The sequence below is a fragment of the Somniosus microcephalus genome, chromosome 7 (assembly GCF_052327205.1).
Source record: "Somniosus microcephalus isolate GS21.2 chromosome 7, FLI_Smic_1.0, whole genome shotgun sequence".
Taxonomy (NCBI): Eukaryota; Metazoa; Chordata; class Chondrichthyes; order Squaliformes; family Somniosidae; genus Somniosus; species Somniosus microcephalus.
Window position 1 is genome coordinate 114,167,454 of NC_140993.1, and position 20,240 is coordinate 114,187,693.

General features: G+C 46.2%; 1 protein-coding gene across 1 annotated transcript in view; it reads right to left on the reverse strand.

Annotated features, from left to right (window-relative positions):
* The window catches only part of ccdc178 (coiled-coil domain containing 178), a 723,212-nt gene that overhangs the window by 389,003 nt on the left and 313,969 nt on the right, over positions 1–20,240 (reverse strand). Inside the window, exons 12-13 of the mRNA XM_085993953.1 lie at positions 16,346–16,482; positions 16,087–16,270 (exon numbers count right to left, since the gene is read on the reverse strand). Coding sequence (XP_085850079.1) covers positions 16,087–16,270; positions 16,346–16,482 — 321 coding nt within the window. The remainder of the gene's footprint in view (positions 1–16,086; positions 16,271–16,345; positions 16,483–20,240) is intronic.

A 20,240-nucleotide genomic window follows, 5' to 3' on the forward strand; every position in this document is an offset into this window, starting at 1 on the left:
CATTCCTGCTGCCACCACTGGCACTTCTCCACTGCAGTTGCCACCACCTGTAGGACAGACTGTTGCCGCCCATGCAGAGTTGGTGCAGTCAACAGCCGGGACCTCCAGGCCCCGAGCTGGTCCAGGCCGTCCCTCAAGGGCATCTGCAGTCTCAGTTTCTGACACTCAGCAGCCTTCCCCCAGCCTTGCTCCAGCCACTGGGATCCCATTACGGAGGAGCTGCAGGGTGGGAAGGGGGGAATTTTGCAAGGGAAGCAGATCACCCTCGAAGGGCAAAAAGTAGGAGGTGTGGCAAAATGATTTTCATTGTGTTATTGAAGGCCGAGGTTCATGGTCAAATTTTTGTAACTGTTTTGGACATTGTCTCCAGGTTGTGAGAGTCAGTTATGTGAATGACTGCTTTTTTTGTGTTTCTTTCTATTACTTTGTCAAGCGGAAATGAGACACACAGAGTTTGTGAAATAAAGAATTGTCTGTATTCAAAATGTACATGTTTGGTCTTTGCACTCATTGTTGCCTTGACTGGCTTAGGGGTTGCGGGATGGTTTCATTCAGGTTGTTTGAATGGCAGAAGCCATTTCCTCAGAGTGGGCCTAGAAGCGACTTGCTATGAGCCTTTGACGGTCAGCCCTTCTACTTTGTGCCTCCCTCTTGTCTTGGTGCTGCTAATGATCATCCTCCTCATCTTCCTCCTCCTCCTCTTCCTCCTCTTCCTCTGCTGGTGCTCCAATGCCTGGTGGCATTGGCTGTGTCCTGAGGATTGCAAGGTTATGCAGCATGCAGCATACAACAACGAAGTGGGAGACTCGCTCAGGCGAGTACTGCAGGGCTCCTCCAGAATGGTCCAGACAGCGGAACCGTTGCTTGAGCACACCGATTGTGTGCTCAACGATATTCCTGGTAGCTTGATGGCTCTCGTTGTATCGTAGCTCAGCAGGGGTGCTGGGCGAACGGAGCAGTGTCATCAGCCAGGTGCACAGAGGATATCCCTTGTCCCCGAGAAGCTAACCTCCTGGGTGATGCGGTGCCTGGAAAAGGTCTGCCACAGAAGTCTGGCACAGGATGAAGGCATTGTGGCTGCTGCCAGGAAAGTGGGCATTGACAGCGAGTATCAGCTGCCTGTGGTCACAGACCAACTGGAAGTTTAAGGAATGGAAGCCCTTTCGGTTGCGGAAATTCTCGGCATTCTCTTGTGGCGCCTGCAAAGCCATATGCATGCAGTCAATGGCGCCCTGCACCAGTGGGAAGCCCGCTATCATCGCAAAGCCCGTTGCGCGTTCTTGCTGCTTGTCCGGGGTCATGGGGAAAGAGATGTACTCTCGTCTCCTTTTAAAGAGGGCATTTGTTACCTGACGGATGCAGCAATGCACCGCGAACTGGGTGATATTGGCGATGTCCCCAGTAGCTGATTGAAATGAGCCGGTGGCATAAAAGTTGAGAGCCATTGTTATCTTCACTGCCACTGACAGAGACGTCCTGCTCCTCAGTTGAGGCTGCAGATCTGGCTGAAGCAGGTGGCAGCGCTCAGTGACCACCTCCTTGCTGAAGCGCAGCCTTCGCAAACACTGCTCCTCAGACATATTAATGTAGGAGAACTGTTGGCGAAAAACCCCGGGAGGGTAAGGTCTCCTGTATCGAGGCTTGTTGGCCCTCCTCCGTCTGCCATGATTGCCACTCTCTCTCTGCGTCTCTGTGCCCTCCGAATGTGATGGAGAAGGATGACGTTCCCATCCATTACAGCTCCCATAGTATCTGGGCAATCAAAGTTATTGTAGTGTATGTACCTTTAAGAGCCCCTGTGTACTGTAATGCCGGTAGTGACCACTCGGGTATATAAGCCTGTATAGCGTCTTGTATCTTTTAGTTCACCTCCAGACTTTGTTCAGTAAACACCTGTTAAACCAATTCCTGCATTCCGTGTCTCCATTAACACACGGATACAACAGTGGCGACGAATTGGAAACGGACTTACCTGTAATTTGGCAGCACCTCAAGGAGATCGATTACTCAGACGAAGGTAGAAAAAAAAAGACTGTGGTTTCACCAGCTAGCCGGGCTGGTGGCAGGTACTGCTCTAATCCTTCCTGGGCGGCGGGCTGGGGCTCGATCGGGTGGCTCTGCAACGGGGCCGAGCAGCGAGTCGGAAGGCGGAGGCAAACAGAGACGGAGGGTGGAGCACTCGGGAGACGGCAGGCGCTGCAAAGCAGGTCGGCGTTCGGACCAAGCAGAGGGAGGGAAAAGTCCCAGAGAGTCCGGCGGGAACAAGTCTCCAACTATTAAAAATATCTGTGTAAATAAAAACCGCGGAGAACAGCGTTGTCAGCAGCGGCAGCGGCGGGAAAGCGCGGGTGGCACCGTTTTATCTTGGCAGGGAAGAAAGGAAAGCGCGGGAGGCGCCATTTTTGATTTTCAGGATGCCTAAGACTGGCAATATTACTGCTTTCGATAGTGATGTAGAGGATTGGACCACATATGTGGAAAGAGTGGAGGTATATTGCACAGCGAATGAAGTGGAGGATGATAAAAAGGCATCGGTACTTCTAAATCTGATGGGCGCAAGGACATACGGGCTGTTACGAAACTTAATCACTCCAGCCAAACCAATGGACAAGAATTTTAAGGAGATTGTTGATACCCTACAGGATCACTTAAACCCAACACCGCTGCTGATAGCGGAACGATTCAAATTCTTCAGGAGGAATCAGCACAAGAATGAAAGTAACGCTGATTACCTCACCGAATTAAGAAAGCTGTCAAAGCACTGCCAATTCGGGGCAGGACTGGCAGATTCTCTACGAGACAAATTCGTCTGCGGTCTCCTAAGTGAAGGAACACAGAAAAGGCTACTTTCTGAGAAAGATTTGACACTGGACAAGGCTTTCAGTGTGGCTGTATCATACGAAGCAGCAGCAAGAGGAGCTGCAGAGATACAGCAAAAGCCACAGGACTTCGGCACCCATGAAATGACACGGGGTTTCGAGAGATGTTATCGCTGCGGCAGATCCACCCATGACCAGAGGGACTGCTGGTTCAAGGACAAAGCATGCAGGCAATGCGGAAAGATGGGACACATTGCACGTGTATGCCGATCTGGAAACAAAAAAATCCACTGACAGAAAAAAAATCAATAAGGAAAAGTACAGAAAGGTACAAATGATGACGGACAGTAGCTCCGAAGACCAGAAGAGCGATAGCGACTCCGGAAACAAGAGACTAAGCTGTCTCAAATTACATAATGTAATTGCCAAAGAAGATTACCAGACCATTTGGGTTACCCTCACGATAGCGGGGTCCCCAGTTAAAATGGAGCTAGATACAGGATCAGCTCTGACCGTCATAAGTCGACGGGATTACGAGCGGCTATTTCCGCATATACCTTTGAAAGACACATCCATTATCTTGAAGACATGTACAGGGCAGAAAGTATACCCCAGAGCGAAAATAAGGGTGCCTGTTGTATACAACGGCAAGGAAATACAGAAATTGTATTTATACGTTCTGCAAGATGGTGGTCCCCCGTTGTTGGGACGTGAATGGATCAGGAAGATACGTTTAGACTGGCACTCCATTCAGGCACTGACGGTGGCCAGTAAGAAAAAAAATGATGATGATGTCATACCTGAACGATTAAAAGACATCTTGGCTAACGCCAAAGAAGTGTTTCAACAGGAACTAGGAACCTTGAAAGGCGTCACCGCCTCAATAAAAGTGGAAGATGCGGCAATTCCCAAGTTTTTTAAGGCAAGGCCGGTGCCATACGCAATTCGTCCAGCAGTCGAGGCAGAGCTGGAGAATTTGGAAAAAGCAGGCGTGTTATCCAAGGTAGATTGGAGCGAGTGGGCAACTCCCATCGTCCCGGTCATGAAGAAAACGTTGAATAATGATAAATCTGAAGAACAGAGAAAAATTCGCATCTGTGGGGACTTCAAGGTGACTGTAAACCCGGTCCTTCACATGATACAGTATCCTCTTCCAAGGATAGAAGATATTTTCGCCTCACTATCCGGAGGGAAACGTTTCAGCAAAATTGACTTGGCCTCTAAAAAGTATCTCACGATAAACACACACAAAGGCCTGTACCAGTACAATCGACTGGTTTTCGGAGTAGCATCAGCTCCAGCTATCTGGCAAAGAGCTATGGAGCAAGTCCTCCAAGGGATTCCGGGGACTCAATGCTACCTAGACGACATCCTTGTAACAGGAGAAAACGACAACGAGCACCTTGCCAATTTGGAGCAGGTGCTCACTAGGCTGAGAGAACGGGGCCTACGAGCAAATCGCCCCAAGTGCGAATTTTTCCAGAAACAAATATCATATTGTGGCCATATAATTAACAAAGAAGGGTTGCATAAGTCACCTGAAAAAATTGAAGCGGTCATAAAAGCCCCAGCACCTGGAAATGTCTCACAATTAAGGTCGTTCCTGGGATTGATAAATTACCATCATAAATTTTTACCGAACTTGTCAACTGTTCTGCACCCTCTTAACGTACTGCTACAAACGGGAGTAATTTGGAAATGGAGCGAAGACTGTAAACGTGCCTTCCATAAATGCAAAGGCTTGATCACGTCCAAGGAAGTGTTGGCTCATTACAACCCATCATTGCCAATCAGACTGGCGTGCGATGCATCCCCTTATGGTGTAGGAGCGGTATTATCGCATAGATTCCCTGATGGCTCGGAGCGGCCGATAGCTTTTGTGTCACGCTCATTGAACTCAGCTGAGCGTAACTATGCCCAGATCGACAGAGAAGCACTCAGCCTGGCGTGGGGAGTGAAGAAATTCAACCATTACCTACACGGACAAAAATTTACCTTGTTGACTGACCATCAACCCCTCGTCTCCATATTCAACCCTAAAAAGGGTGTTCCCATTATGACAGCGCAAAGGCTACAGAGGTGGTCCCTTTTCCTAGGGGCACACCAATATGACATAGAAGACAAAGGATCAAAACAGCATGGGAATGCTGACGGTTTATCGCACCTACCGTTGCCAACGGTAGAAGAGGCACCTACAGTGGACCCAGTGGAGATATTCCACTCAACCATAGTGGAATGTCTACCAGTAACAAATTCTACCATTGAAAAGGAAACAAGAAATGACCCGACTCTCTCACGAGTCTACGATTTAACGGTGAAGGGATGGCCAGCACATGGCGAACCACTGTTGCCAGCATTCTCGCAAAGAAGAGAACAGCTGTCAGTGTGCCGAGGAACCTTGATGTGTGGATCCAGAGTGGTGATTCCACCCAAACTCCAGGATAAAGTGCTAAAGGAGCTTCACGAGGGGCATCTGGGTGGAGTGAAAATGAAGAACCTAACCAGAGCGTTTGTGTGGTGGCCAGGTATCGATGGAGACATCGAACAAATGACCAAGAGCTGTCTAGGATGCCAGAAGGTCCAAAACGCCCCACCACAAGCCCCTCTACATCCATGGGAGTGGCCCTCATCTCCATGGCAAAGGGTACATATCGACTTTGCTGGTCCATTTATGGACTCAATGTTCTTAATCGCGGTTGATGCACACTCCAAGTGGCCGGAGGTAATAAAGATGTCCTCCACCACCACGGAAAAAACCATCACAGTATTAAGGACCATATTTGCCAGGAATGGGCTGCCTGAACAGATCTGTTCTGATAATGGACCGCAATTTGTGTCCGAAGAATTCAGGAAGTTCTTAAAAAACAATGGGGTTAAGCACTACACGTCCGCCCCATACCATCCCGCCACCAATGGATTAGCTGAAAGGTTTGTCCAGACCTTCAAGAAGGCCATAAAGGCCATGGGTAATGAAGGCATAAATCTGCAACATAAGGTAGATAACTTCTTGTTTGCGTACAGGAATGCAACACATGTGGTTACAAACCAAACTCCCACCATGATGTTTTTCAATAGAAGACTAAGATGCCAGCTGGATTTGATCAAGCCAAACATCAGAAGGGACGTAGAGAACCGGCAGTTTCAAGGCATGAATGAAAGGCCAACTAGAACCTTCCAGATAGGTCAACAAGTTTTGGCCCGGGACTACCGTACCGAGAAATGGCAGCCTGGAACTATTTGCACACGACTTGGACCGCTGATGTATACCGTGGACATTGGTGAAAGCATAATAAGGCGCCATGCTGACCAGATCATAGAGTCATCCGAAAAGGGACAACTTACACCACAACTCTATATGCCTAATGATGAAGCAGAGATACCCATAGTGTCTACCTCCGATCCGGTGATACTGGAACCAGATGAACCCGACACTGGCATTCAAGCCGAATCGACCTTGCCAAAAGAACCTACTACACTACCGAAAACTACTACACCACCGAGGCGTTATCCGGACCGAGTCAGGAAGCCTCCAGAGAGACTGACTTATAATTGATTAACTGCAGCAAATGTGTAGATTATTGTTCTTGTAAACATGTTAATTAATGATTACTTAAAGTGTTATGTACTAATTATCTAAAAGGGGAGGAATTGTAGTTTATGTACCTTTAAAAGCCCCTGTGTACTGTAATACCGGTAGTGACCACTCGGGTATATAAGCCTGTATAGCGTCTTGTATCTTTTAGTTCACCTCCAGACTTTGTTTAGTAAACACCTGTTAAACCAACTCCTGCATTCCGTGTCTCCATTAACACACGGATACAACAGTTATGAAGGTCAAATAGCAAAGTACCTGCAAAGTTATGGTCAGAAGCCAAAACTACCTCAGACAGCGTTGATTCAATGCAGAAGTCTCTCTTTCTCTCCTTGTCTCTCTCCAAATCTCTCTCTCTCTCTCAGAATGAGTGGTGCAAAAATGGCTACCACACAAAAGCCAGGAAGAGGCCCCCTTTAAATAGCGTCCCCCCCCCCAGCCCCACAGTGACTGGGAAGCGTTCCAGTCAACCTGTCGTTGGTAGCGCCAGGCAGATATATTAAATAATTATTTTGCTTCAATATTTACCAGGCAGATAGAACAGGTGGACATGACATTGGATGATGTGATCAGTACAGGTGGACATGACATTGGATGATGTGATCAGTAATGAGATAAGTGTATCTAAAATAAAAAGAGGGGATATATTAAATAAACTAATCAAACTCAAAGAGGATAAAACCCCTGGTCCAGATGGATTGCATCCATGCATTTTAAAAGAATCTAGGGAAGAGATAGCAGATGTATTACTACACATATTTAATAATTCGTTAGAAAAAGGTGTAGTACCAGAGGACTGGCGGATAGCTAACGCAATACCTATAATTAAGAAGGGAGATAGAACATGTCCAGGGAATTATAAACTAGTCAGCTTAACATCGGTGATAGAAAAATTATGGAATCCCTACTAAAGGAGAAAATAGAAGAACATCTAGAAACCAAAAATATAGTAATGAATAGTCAGGATATATTTCAAAAGGGAAAGTCTTGCTTGACCAACCTCATTGAATTTTTGAAGAGGTAGCAGAGAGAGTAATTTATCTAGATTTTCAAAAGGCTTTCAATAAGGTACCCCATAATAGACTAATGAACAAGGTCAGAGGATGCGGAGTCAGGGGTCAAGTAGCAGAATGGATAGCTAGCTGGCTTAAGACAGAAAGCAGAGAGCAGGAGTAAAAGGTAGCTATTCACAGTGGCAGAAGGTGGGTTGTGGTGTTCTACAAGGATCACTGCTGGGAGCACAGTTGTTCACAATTTATATCAATGATTTAAGCTTTGGAATCAAAAACACAATTTCTAAATTTGCGGATGACACCAAATTTGGGTGGATAGTCAAAATTGAGTTGGACTGCAACAAATTACAGGAGGACACTAATAAACTTGCAGAATGGGCATATAATTGGCAAATGAAGTTCAACACAGATAAATGTGAGGTATTACATTTTGGTAGGAAGACTAGGGAGGTCACATCACTTGGAGGGTGCGAGTCTAGGTGTGGTAGAGGCACAAAGGGATCTCGGAGTACAAATACACAAATCACTAAAAGTTGTGACACAGGTTAGCAAGGCCATAAAAAAAACAAGCACTAGGTTTTATTTCTAGAGGTATAGAATTTAAAAGTAGGGAAGTTATGCTAAACCTGTATCGAACCTTGGTTAGACCACACTTAGAGTACTGCGTGCAGTTCTGGTCGCCATATTATAAAAAGGAAATGGAGACACTGGAGAGGGCGCAGAGAAGATTTACAAGGATGATACCAGAAATGCAAGAGTATACATATCAGGAAAGGATGAACAGGCTGGGTCTCCTTTCTCTTGAAAAAAGAAGGCTGAGGGGTGGCCTAATAGAGGTCTTTAAAATTATGAAATGTTTTGATAGAGTGGATACAGAGAGAATGTTTCCACTTGTAGGGAAGCACATAACTAGAGGCCATCAATATAAGATAGTCACTAAGAAATGCAATAGGGAATTCAGAAGAAACCTCTTCCCAAAAATTGGTGAGAATGTGGAACTCACTACCACAGGGAGTGGTTGAAGTGAAAAGTATAGATGCATTTAAGGAGAGGCTAGACAAGCATATGAGGGAGAATGGAATAGACGGTTATGCTGATAGATTTAGATGAGGAAAGATGGGAGGAGGCTCGAGTGGAGCATAAACGGGCCGAATGGCATGTTTCTGTGCCGTATAGAAATTCGGTATTGCCCCGGTTGGGGCGCTAAATTTTTAAAAGTTGGAGAATTAGCGCCAGCTGCTAAGCCTTCTGACCTCCCACTAAATTGATTGTTAGTGCTCTAAGAAAGAACTGGGTCTGCACTGGGTGATGCACCGGGGACGAGTGGGCTGCAGCAAGAGCAGGGGGAAAGGGTAGCTCAGGAGCCAGCTCCCCAGAGGGCGAGTTTGCGCGTGAGTTCTGCTGCACTGGACTCAGATGAGGACTTCGATGGGGAGGCGTTCACAAGGAGGGTGATGTTCCTGGTGGCGGTATGGCTCTCATTATTTGAGTGCTCGGCATCAGTGTTGGGGTTGCGGAGTGGAGTCATTAGCCAGGTGAAGATCGGATAGCCCTTGTCTCTGGCCAGCCAGCCGCGAGCTTGATGTGGTGGCGGGAAGAGTGCTGTTGCAGGATGAAGGTAAGTGGGCATTGACATACCCATTTATTTCTATTTGTGCCATCAATTCATCTATCTTGTTATGAATGTGTGACGGGTGTGGGGAGCCACGGGGCCATGTAGATACGGGGCCGTGCTCTCTGGGCAAGGTAGGTTCTGGACCCAAGTGCAGAAACCAGGCTAGAGGCAGGTATACAATCTTTAAGGTACTTTACTAGATTCACACATGACTAGATTCATACAAGGAACACAACAATATACATAGAACTCGAGACAAGTTACAAAACGGCTAGTCAAGAATAGGAACTCAGGACAGCTTCCATGAGGCAACCTACTTGTCCATACTGAGCTGGGATAAGCTTACCACAAGCGCAACCAGCTTGCTGAGACGAGACTCGAAACAAGCTATCACGAGGGGCTGCCACAGGGGTAAAGGCTTATCAATACAGAGCTCAAGACAAGCGCCAACATGGCAACACGCTAGTCCAGCCCAGCACCTTATCAAGACTAAGAACAACAAGAACACAGACTTAGATACATCTTAAATACAGAGCTCGAGAACCATGGCAGCCAGCCAGTCAAAGCCAGCAGCCACAGAGCGACGGCTAGTCCCCGGTTAGGACTGAGCACAGAGGAAAGCAACCACAGAACTTATATACCAAGAAAACCAGGTGAAACCCATGAACAGCTAACAGGCCGTTAAGAATTAACACAGGAGGCTAGGAACAATTAACAAAGGGCTAGAAACAAACAAGTGAAGGTGCCATCTAGAGGTTACAGAAGGAACTGACTGGCACCCTCACAGAATGCTGTGTGCATTCAGATAAAGAGCCTTTAATTTTGTCTTTTTACCATTTTTCCCTACTCTGACCCTATTTGCTGGTGCACTCTTATGTTTGTATGCTCTGTCCCTTCCTGTCACACTCTGGTTATCATTACCCCTATCGCTACCCTGCACCTTTCTCTTTAACTTTCTAAATTTTCCCTCATCTGAACCCTCCCCCCAACTATTTTGTTTAAAGCCCTATCTATAGCCCTAGTTATTCAATTCACCAGGACACTGGTCCCAGCATGGTTCAAGTGAAGCCCGTCCCAACAGAACAGCTCCCTCTTTCCTCAGTACTGGTGCCAGTGCCCCATGAATCGAAACCCATTTCTCCCACACCAATCTTTGAGCCACGCATTCAACTCTCTGATCTTATTGATCCTATGCCCATTTGCTCATGGCTCAGGTAGTAATCCAAAGATTATCTTTATGGTTCTGGTTTTTAATTTAGCCCTTAGCTGCTCATACTCCCTTAGCAGAACCTCTTGCTTAGTCTTACCTATGTCATAGGTGCCTATGTGGACCACAACAATTAGATCTTCCCCTTCCCACTCTAAGTTCCTCTCTATTCTGCTTCTGTTATTCATTAAATCACTCCTGTCTTCCACCCTATTACAGAACTTCCCTTTTGTTCTTTCCTCCACTCCCCCCTTTCCCTGCACCTGTACTTGCTTAAAACCCACCATCTGTAACGTTTTCCAATTCTGATGAAATGTCACAGACCTGAAATGTTAACTCTGTTTTTGCCTTCACAGATGCTGCCTGGCCTGCTGAGTATTTTCAGCATTTTCTGTTTATGTTTCAGATTTCAAGGGCTGGATTTTACCAACCCTGAGGAGGCGGGTCTGGAGGCGGGATTGGTGGGATAATTGGAAAAAATGACGGTGGGTTCCAATCCCGCCATCAACCAGCCTCCGCGCAACTTTGCCAGAGGCGGGCTTGCAGAGTCAGTTTCGGTCACGCCTCCAGGCGGTGGGATAGGCCCTTAAGGCACTTAACTACCACGTAAGTACCGCTATAATCCCATTTTGAGAGGCCTTTCAAATTGTGCCACATTTCCAGCGTGCTGCACGTCTCTTCTGAAACACGCCAGCTAATCATGTTGGGTTGACAAGTGGCTGGCTTCCTAAGAGCTGCAGCTCCACCATAAAAACGGAGCTCTCAACAAGGATCAGTTGCAGGTGGCAGAACTTTGTTTTTCCAGGTCTTGAAAAACTTTTTGCAGGTCCACTGATCTTGGAAGTGGTGAAGCTGAGATCCATCTCTGCTGTGACCTCTAGGGAAAACCCTCTCCCCACATTGACTGAGCGCTTCCTCAACTTGATATCTACCAGCAACATGGGAACCAGTTATTTCCTTTCATCCTGGTCCTTAGATTCGGAGGACGTGCAGCCGTGGCAGCAGCAGAACCAGGCACAACAGCAACACCAACAGCAGCAACAACAGGAACGCCAACCTGCTGCTCACCCACATGATGGTGCAAAGGGCAGAAGGCACCAGCGCAGGGAAGCACATCGACGAAGGAGATATCCCCAAAACAGGGTTTACAGGATGAGGATGCGTTTCCTCAACATAAGTGAGCAGCAGTGCCAAAGGAGGCTGAGACTTTCGCGAGAGGTAGTCGGTGACATCTGCGCAATGCTGCACCAACACCTGGAGCCCAGAGGAGCAGGTGAACACCCCTTACCAGTGGCTGTCAAAGTGACCACTGTACTCAACTTTTTTGCTTCAGGCTCCTTCCAGGGATCATCAGCAGACATCAGCGGCATCTCCCAGTCGGCTGCACAAACTTGCATCACGCAAGTAACCGATGCCCTCTTTCCAAAGGTTGACAATTACATACATTTCTCCACGGATCGAGCAAGTATAACCGCGCGTGTGGTTGCTTTGCAAATATGGCATGCTTGCCAAGGGTGCAGGGCATCGTCGGCTGCATACATGTGGCCCTTAAGGCACCCCATCACAACCCAGCTCTTTTTGTCAACCGCAAGGGTTTCCACTTCCTCAACGTGCAGCTGGTGTGTAACCAAAGGAAGGACATTTTGCATGTTTGCGCCAAGTACCCTGGCAGTTGCCATGACTCATTCATCCTGCGGCAGTCTGGTGTGCCTCCGCTCTTCAGTCCGCCAAACCAACTTTGCGGATGGCTACTTGGAGACAAGGGCTATCCCCTGAAGACGTGGCTAATGACACCGTTCAGGAGTCCATCCAATGAAGCTGAGGAGCGCTACAACTCAAGCTACCTTTCGACCAGATCCATCATTGAGCAAACCATCGGCTTGCTGAAGTTGTGGTTCAGATGCCTTGACAGATCAGGTGGAGCCCTGCAGTATCAGCAGCCAGTGTCTCCAGAATCATCATGGTCTGCTGTGCACTGCATAACATCGCACAGTATCGTGGCTTGCAGCTGCCTGAGGAACAAGTGGCTTAGCGCCCAGCCTCCTCAGATGAGCAGGAGGATGAGGAGGAGGAGAACTAGAATGAAGACCTTGCGGATGCGCATCAACCAACTGCAGCAGCACGTGAGCACACTGCTGCCTGGGATGCAAGGGATACACTCATCTTGGCCAGATTTGCTTAAGTTGCCCATTGAAACACGTGTGCCTGGCACCATCTTACTACACCATAGACAATGGACAAGAACCTGTGGCTTCCTATCACTCTGACCACCATTATGACAAATAAAATTCGCCATGAGCCCTCAATGTGGAACTTCCATTTCCGAAATGACAGAGTCCAGAACTTCAACAATTTGCCATCACTTCATTTTACTACATTGACTAAAGGATGGCATGTAACAATTAACCACAACAGAAGACCCAAGTGACTACCCTTGTGACTACTTGTGCATTATCTTCCTCTTATGCATGCTCCTACGTGGTGCTTCCCTGTGGCTTCAGCAGATGTGGAGGCTTCTTGCTCATTCTCATGCTGCTCCTGCTTCGACACCTTCGGCGGGCGTCCTCTGGGGTTGCAAGGGCTCACCAACAGTCTGCTCCTCCTGCGGCTGTGCAGGGGCTGAGACGCCCATCTCAGTTGGGTGAGGACTCTGGTGGGGCTCTGACCAAGGGCTCCGCAGTGGCATGGGAGTGTGAGTGCTTGGAGAGGAGCCCCCACTTCCTTGTTCTCTGCCACCAACATCCCTCTCATGGGTCAGCCCCACTTCAGAGCTAGCAAGTAGCTTGACAGCACCTTGCTGCACATCAGGGGGGCCATGAGGATACATTTCTGCACTGGCAGTCCTACTCCAGAGGACTTCCATGAAGGTCTGGTTTCTCTGATCAATAGCTGTCCATCGCTCCTCCAGAGATGTCAGTCTATTCTGAACATTCACCATGTTTTCCACACTCTGGCGACTTAGCTCCTCCATGGCCGTAGCCATCCTCTCCTCTACCATAGCCATCCTTTCCACGGAGGTAGCCATCCTTTCCATGGAGGTTGCCATCCTTTCCGCGGTGATGTGTTGATTCGCCAATGCCACCACAAAGGCTCTGCTCATGTTAGCGTTGGACTCCTCCATCTGCTCCACACTCGCAGTAACCCTGGAGACAAAACCTGCCAGAGACTCCTGCACTTGTTCCTGGAGTTCCAGCACTGCTCTCCTTCTGGTTGGACCCGGAGGCACAGGGTCCACGTGCAGTTGAGCAGAGCTGGGAGTGCCCTTCGGCCTCTGATGAGGACTCTCCACTGCTGTCCCTGTCTCCACCATCTTCTGATGCTCACTTGTGAGCTGTGATGCACCAGGTGACAACACTACTCTATGTTGTGAAGGTCCCACCGAGGTGTGCGTATCTGCACTGGTACTGGGTGCGCTTAATTCTGCTGACGCTGCGCCCTCAGAGGTTGCAGGTTCCTCTGAGGAGTCTTCCAGCTCAGCCTCTTCCTCCTGGACAGTGGGAAGGGGGCTGTTGATGGTCCTGTGGGGGAGAAAAGGCATGAGTTAGACATGTGATATAAACGTAGCATGCACATGGAATAGGGCAGATGGTCATAAGTGAATCTGTTTGAGCATCAGAAGCCATATCAGCCACTCATGCAATTTCAATGAAAAAGATGCAAAACTATTCAGTCACCAGCTTGTTCTGATGTGCCCGTCTGTCCGTCCCCCACTTCCACATCCTCCCCCGGCACCAATGATCTCCAGTGCCGCCTCCTCTGCGCTGGTGAGCTGGGCTATTGAGGCTGGCCCTCCTCCGGTCTTCGCCCATTGCCTCTTATTGTGGGCTCTCTTTTCCTGCAATGAGGGGCGCAAGTGGAGTTTGAGTGAGAATGATGGAGTGAGTGTAGATAATCCATAGCATAGATGCTTAGAAGTACACAAAGATGGAGTGAGGTCCCAATACTAAGGGTCCTCCCTGTGTGTTGTTAGCTGTTGTCATACCATAACAGTGATAGGGAGTGTGAGGGCAGCATAGTCGAATAGTTAACTGATTGTGCACATAGAGAGGGAATGATTAAGGGTGCAAGGGATGTAAGGGTAAAGTGGGATGTGTAGGAGTAGGTTGACAATGCAGAGTGATGGTGTTGAGAGGAGATGGGGAGCAGAATGAGGGTAAAGGTGATGCTATACTCACTTTGCCTGTTCGGACAAGGTCATTAAACCTCTTTCGGCACTGCAGGCAGGTTCTGCTGCACATTGATCTGGAACTGACCTCCTGAGCAAGTTGCAGCCACACAGCTTTGGTCTGCTGAGGAGGTTTTTTCCTCCCAGAGGATGGAAAGAGCACCTCCTTTTGTGCGCTGGCTCCCTCCACCAGATCATGGAGTGAGTCGTCATTAAAGCGAGGTGAGGCCTTGGGCACTAGCTCCAAAAACTATTTTCAACAGAAGCTAGCACAAGCGTTTAGGCACAAAATGAGCCACGGCTGCTTGGAGCCCTTAAATGCAGCTGGAGAAATGATGTAATCGGAGGCGGGTTTAAGGCCCAAAAAACTAATTGGGCCAGGGGTTCACACACGCTGGGAATCAATTGCCCAATTAGGGCAAAAGCGCAATTTTTTCCCACCCGACAGCGGAGGCGGGATCGGGACCCGCCGACCACCTGACCCGCACCCAACCCGCCGCCAATGGCAAAATCAAGCCCTCAGCATCCGCAGTACTTTGCCTTTTGTAGAAAGACCCATGTTCAGTTTTCCACTCTGCTAAATGGCCAACCTGAGCCACACCCATTGACGGGATACTGAGCAAAAGGTGTGCCATCTCCCATCAGAGGTGTGGAAAAACTTGGACAGGGTAATCCATCTTGGGTGTTAAATCATATCTCTCAGAGCCAAAGGGGGATTATCAGAAATCTGAGAGCAGATCATTTACCATTTTGGCAGTACTGAGATGAAGCCAGGCAAAATGAAGAACAAAAATACTTTATAAGAACATAAGAATTAGGAGCAGAAGTAGGCCATATGACCCCTCGAGCCTGCTCCACCATTCAATAAGATCATGGCTGATCTTCAACGTCAACTCCACCTTCCCGCCTGATCTCCATAACCCTTGATTACCCAAGAGTCCAAAAATCTATCGATCTCAGTCTTGAATATACTCAGGACTCAGCATTCACAGCCCTCTGGGGCAGAGAATTCCAAAGATTCACAACCCTCTGAGTGAAGACATTCCTCCTCATCTCAGTTTTAAATGGCCGACCCCTTATCCTGAGACTATGCCCCCTAGTTCTGGACTCTCCAGCCAGGGGAAACAACCTCTCAACATCTACCCTGTCAATCCCCCTCAGAATCTTATATGTTTCAATGAAACCACCTCTCATTCTTCTAAATTCTAGCGAGTATAGACCCAATCTACTCAATCTCTCCTCATAGGACAACCTTCTCATCCCAGGAATCAATCTAGTATCATTATCTTGGAAAAATCACCAATGCAAATAAAAAGATAAAACTGGAGCAGGATCTCAGTACCTGCAGGTTTGTTCCCATGTGTTGCAGACTTCAATGTTGCTAGTTTCTTATATAAATTAGTTGAATTGTACACTTGCATGTTGTGAGCTCTTTTCTTTAATTATTACCATTGACCCAAAATTCATAAAGGTAAAATATCACAAATAGGTTAATTGAGTTGCAAAGCTGTAACCTAAAATTAAAAGCATTGTCAAGCCGAGTTTTATTTTAATCAGTCAATTTTTTGCTGTATTAAGATCATTCAACACCAAACGTTTGGATTATAAAGTATGTTAGAACTAATCCACTGAAACCAAAATGTTCTGAGGTTTGCATACTGTATCAATCACTAACCTTCAATTGATCTTCCTGATCATTCAATGTCCTTGTCATTATCGCCAGCTTTGCTCTCACTGCATTTTGAGTCCTCTCCACATGGGTGAGCTGTTTCTTCACGATGCTTAGCTTGCCATTATTAAATTTTACAGCTTCTTGTATTTGCCGGATCTCTTTCTTCATTTTATTTCTTTCCTGACGACTTTAACAGATATGCTTTTTAAATTTAAAATTTAAAATACTGATGGTTGAATAAAAATCAATTTATATCACATACCTTTCTTTAATGTCTTTGTTAAAAATTTCAATCTCCAATTCAAGTTCTTTGTTTTTGTTCTCCAAACGCTTAAGCTCATACAGTTTTCTGTCAAGTTCTTTTTGTTGTTTTGATAACTCAGAGTTGCCAATTCTTGTCTACATAAAAATAAAATAGATAAAATCACCCCAATTAAAAGTCACAACAAAGCATACTACCAGCAAGAAATCCATTAAAGAATATTAATGCAATACATTTATCTCAAAGTATATAAGGTACATGTACAAGAAAATAAGCATTTTTATAAACCAAGTTCCAAGTTCTCATCTGGAGCATTTCAAATTTTAACATACTCACAAAGAAATTGTCCAATTTTCAATTTTCTCTTGGCCAAAATACTGGTCAGCAGTGAGGAAAAAAGTTGTTTTGAGTTATAAAAGTTAATTACATTCACGTGGCACAGTATATTGCCACTCCAAGGAGTGGTAGGGAGTGGGTTTACAATCTTCATTTGCAATGCTATGAATTACTAACTTTGACTGTGTGGTCAGAAGGAAGCCAAGCATTAGAGATTTACAGGTTAGGAAACATATTAGTGGACAAGTCACCACAGTCAACTCTTAAGCATCTTTTAGTAATCGGCTCAATTCATTAGCAGAGAACTGGAGTCAAGTTACCGTCTTAGGCAGGGAATGATTAGTAACCCAGGTAGGTTCTATAAGGGAGATTAAAATAATAGAATGAAAAAAACCAATAATAAAGCTAATGACATCAAACACACAACATGGGTTGCTGCCTGTGATTCCTCAAACTGTCAGTTCCCAATATTGGCTGTGCTGTTGGGGCAAGACAATTCCCCATAAACAAGACAAAAGCCCCACTTCCTCAAAAGAATCAGTGGTCAAGAATGACAAAAGTAGAGGTAGGAAATCAGGTTAACTGGCTACTTTCTCAGTCAGGGAATGATGCTCAGTAGACTAAACAAAGTAGGAGAAAAAGTGGCAGGAGCTGAAAGTAATAAGATAAAAAATATTGAAAGAGAATATTGCTGTAGGTAAAGTACATTCTATTTTTTTCCTTTCCTCACCAGTTTTCTCCACGCATGGAGGCATTGATTTCAATGGAATGAAAATTGGTCGGATTCTACAACGGGCAGGTCATCCAATCTGCCAGATTACCACAATTTACATTTATATAGTGCCCTTAATGTAGTAAAGCATCCCAAGGCACTTCACAGGAGCATTATCAAATAAGGTTTGACACCAAACCACAGAATGTGATATTAGGACAGATGACCAAAAGCTTGTTCACAGAGGTAGGTTTTAAGGAGCGTCTTAAAGGAGAGATAGAGATGCAGAGTTTGTAGGAACATAGGAAGGAATATAGAAACAGGGTTAGGGCATTTACCCCCTCGAGCCTGTTCCAACATTCATGGCTGATCTGTATCTTAACTCCATCTACCAGGCTTGGTCTGTAACCCGCAATACCCTTACATAAAAATCTATCAATCTCAGTTTTTTAATTTTCAATTGACCTAGCTTCAACAACTTTTTGGGGGGACAAAGTTTCAGATTTCCACAACCCTTTGTGTGAAGAACTGCTTCCTGACATCACCCATGAACGGCTTACCTCTAATTTTAAGGTTATGCCCCCTTTGTTCTGGACACGTCCAGCAGACAAAATAGTTTCTCTCTATCTACCCTATCAAATCCTTTAATCATCTTAAACACTTCAATTAGAACACCCCTTAATCTTCTATATTCAAGGAAATACAAGCCTAGACTATGCAACCTGTCCTCATAATTTAACACTTTTCACCCTGGTATCATTCTAATGAATCTGTGCTGCACCCCCTCCAAGGCCAATATATCCTTCCTGAGATGTGGTACCCAGAACTGAATGCAATACTCCAAATGGAGTCTTCTTTTAATTCGTTTGTGGGATGTGGGCGTCGCTAGCAAGGCCAGCATTTATTGCCCATCCCTAATTGCCCTTGAGAAGGTGGTGGTAACCAGCACTTTAACATAACTTCCACCCTTTTGTATTCCAGCTCCCTTGTGATAAAGGCCAACATTCCATTAGTCTTTTCATTTATTTTTTGCACATGTCCATTAGCTTTTAGTGTTTTTAAACACGGACCACTAAATCTCTCTGCACATCCACTGTTCCTAGCTTCTCGCCATTTAGAAAATACACTGATCTAGAAACATAAGAACAGGCGTTGGCCATTTAGCTCCTTGAGCCTGTTCCGCTTTTCAATGAGCTCATGGCTGATCTGTGACCTAACTCTACATACTTGCCTTTGCCCCATGCCCCTTAATACCTTTGGTTATTACCACAGTTTTGCCCATTCACTTAATCTATTAATATCTCTTTGTAATTTTATGATTCCATCTACACTGCTTACAGTGCCGCCAATCTTATGTCATCGGCAAACTGGGATATGTAGCTTTCTATCCTATCAGCTAAGTCGTTAATAAATATGGTGAATAGTTGAGGCCCCAACACAGATCATTGCAGGATACCACAATCGCATCCTGCCAATTAGAGTAGCTGCCCATTATCCCTATTCTCTGCCTCCTGCCACACAGCCAATTTCCTAACCAGGTCAATAATATGCCTTCAATTCCATTGGCTTCAACCTTAGTTAATAATTTCTTACGAGGGACTTTATCAAATGCATTCTGAAAGTCCATATAAAAAACATCCATAAAGACATTCCCCTGCCCACTACTTATGTCACCTCTTCAAAAAATTCAATCAGCTTCATCAGGCATGAATCCATAGAAACATAGAAACATAGAAGATGGGAGCAGGAGTAGGCCATTCGGCCCCTCGAGCCTGCTCAACCATTCAATGAGATCATGGCTGATCATCCAAATTCAGTACCCTGTTCCTGCCTTCTGTCCATATCCCTTGATCCCTTTAGCCTTAAGAAATATGTCCAACTTCTTCTTGAATATATTTAATGAATTGGCCTCTACTGCCTTCTTTGATAGAGAATTCCACAGGTTCACCACTTTCTGGGTGAAGAAATTCCTCCTCACCTCTGTCCTAAATGGCTTACCCCTTATCTTTAGACTGTGACCCCTGGTTCTGGACGCCCCGACCATCAGGAACATCCTTCCAGCATCTAGTCTGTCTAGTCCTGTTCGAATTTTATAAGTTTCAATGCGATCCCCTCTCATTCTTCTAAACTCCAGCGAGTACAAGCCCAATCGACCCAATCTCTCCTCATACGTCATTCCTGCCATCCCAGGTATCAGCCTGGTGAATCTTCACTGCACTCCTTCCATGGCAAGAACATCCTTCCTCAGATAAGGCGACCAAAAGTGCACACAATACTCAAGATGTGGTCTCAACAAGGCCCTGTACAACTGCAGCAAGACATCCTTGTTCCTGTACTCAACCCCTCTCGCTATGAAGGCCAACATACCATTTGCCTTCTTAACCGCCTGCTGCACCTGCATGCTTACTTTCAGCGACTGGTGCACAAGGACGCCCAGGTCTTGTTGCACTCCCCGTTCTCCCAATCTATTGCCATTCAGATAATAATCTGCCTTCCTGTTTTTGACACCAAAGTGGATAACCTCGCATTTATCCACATTATATTGCATCCTCCATGCTTCTGCCCAATCACCCAACCTGTCCAAATCATACTGGAGTTTCTCGGCATCCTCCTCACAGCACACACGCCCACCCAGCTTTCTGTCGTCTGCAAACTTGGAGATATTACATCTAGTTCCTTTGTCCAGATCATTAATATATATTGTGAATAGCTGGGGTCCAAGGACCGATCCCTGCGGTACCCCACTAGTCACTGCCTGCCACTCGGAAAAAGAGCCGTTTATTCCAACTCTTTGCTTTCTGTCTGCCAACCAGTTCTCTATCCAAGTCAATACCTTGCCCCCAATCC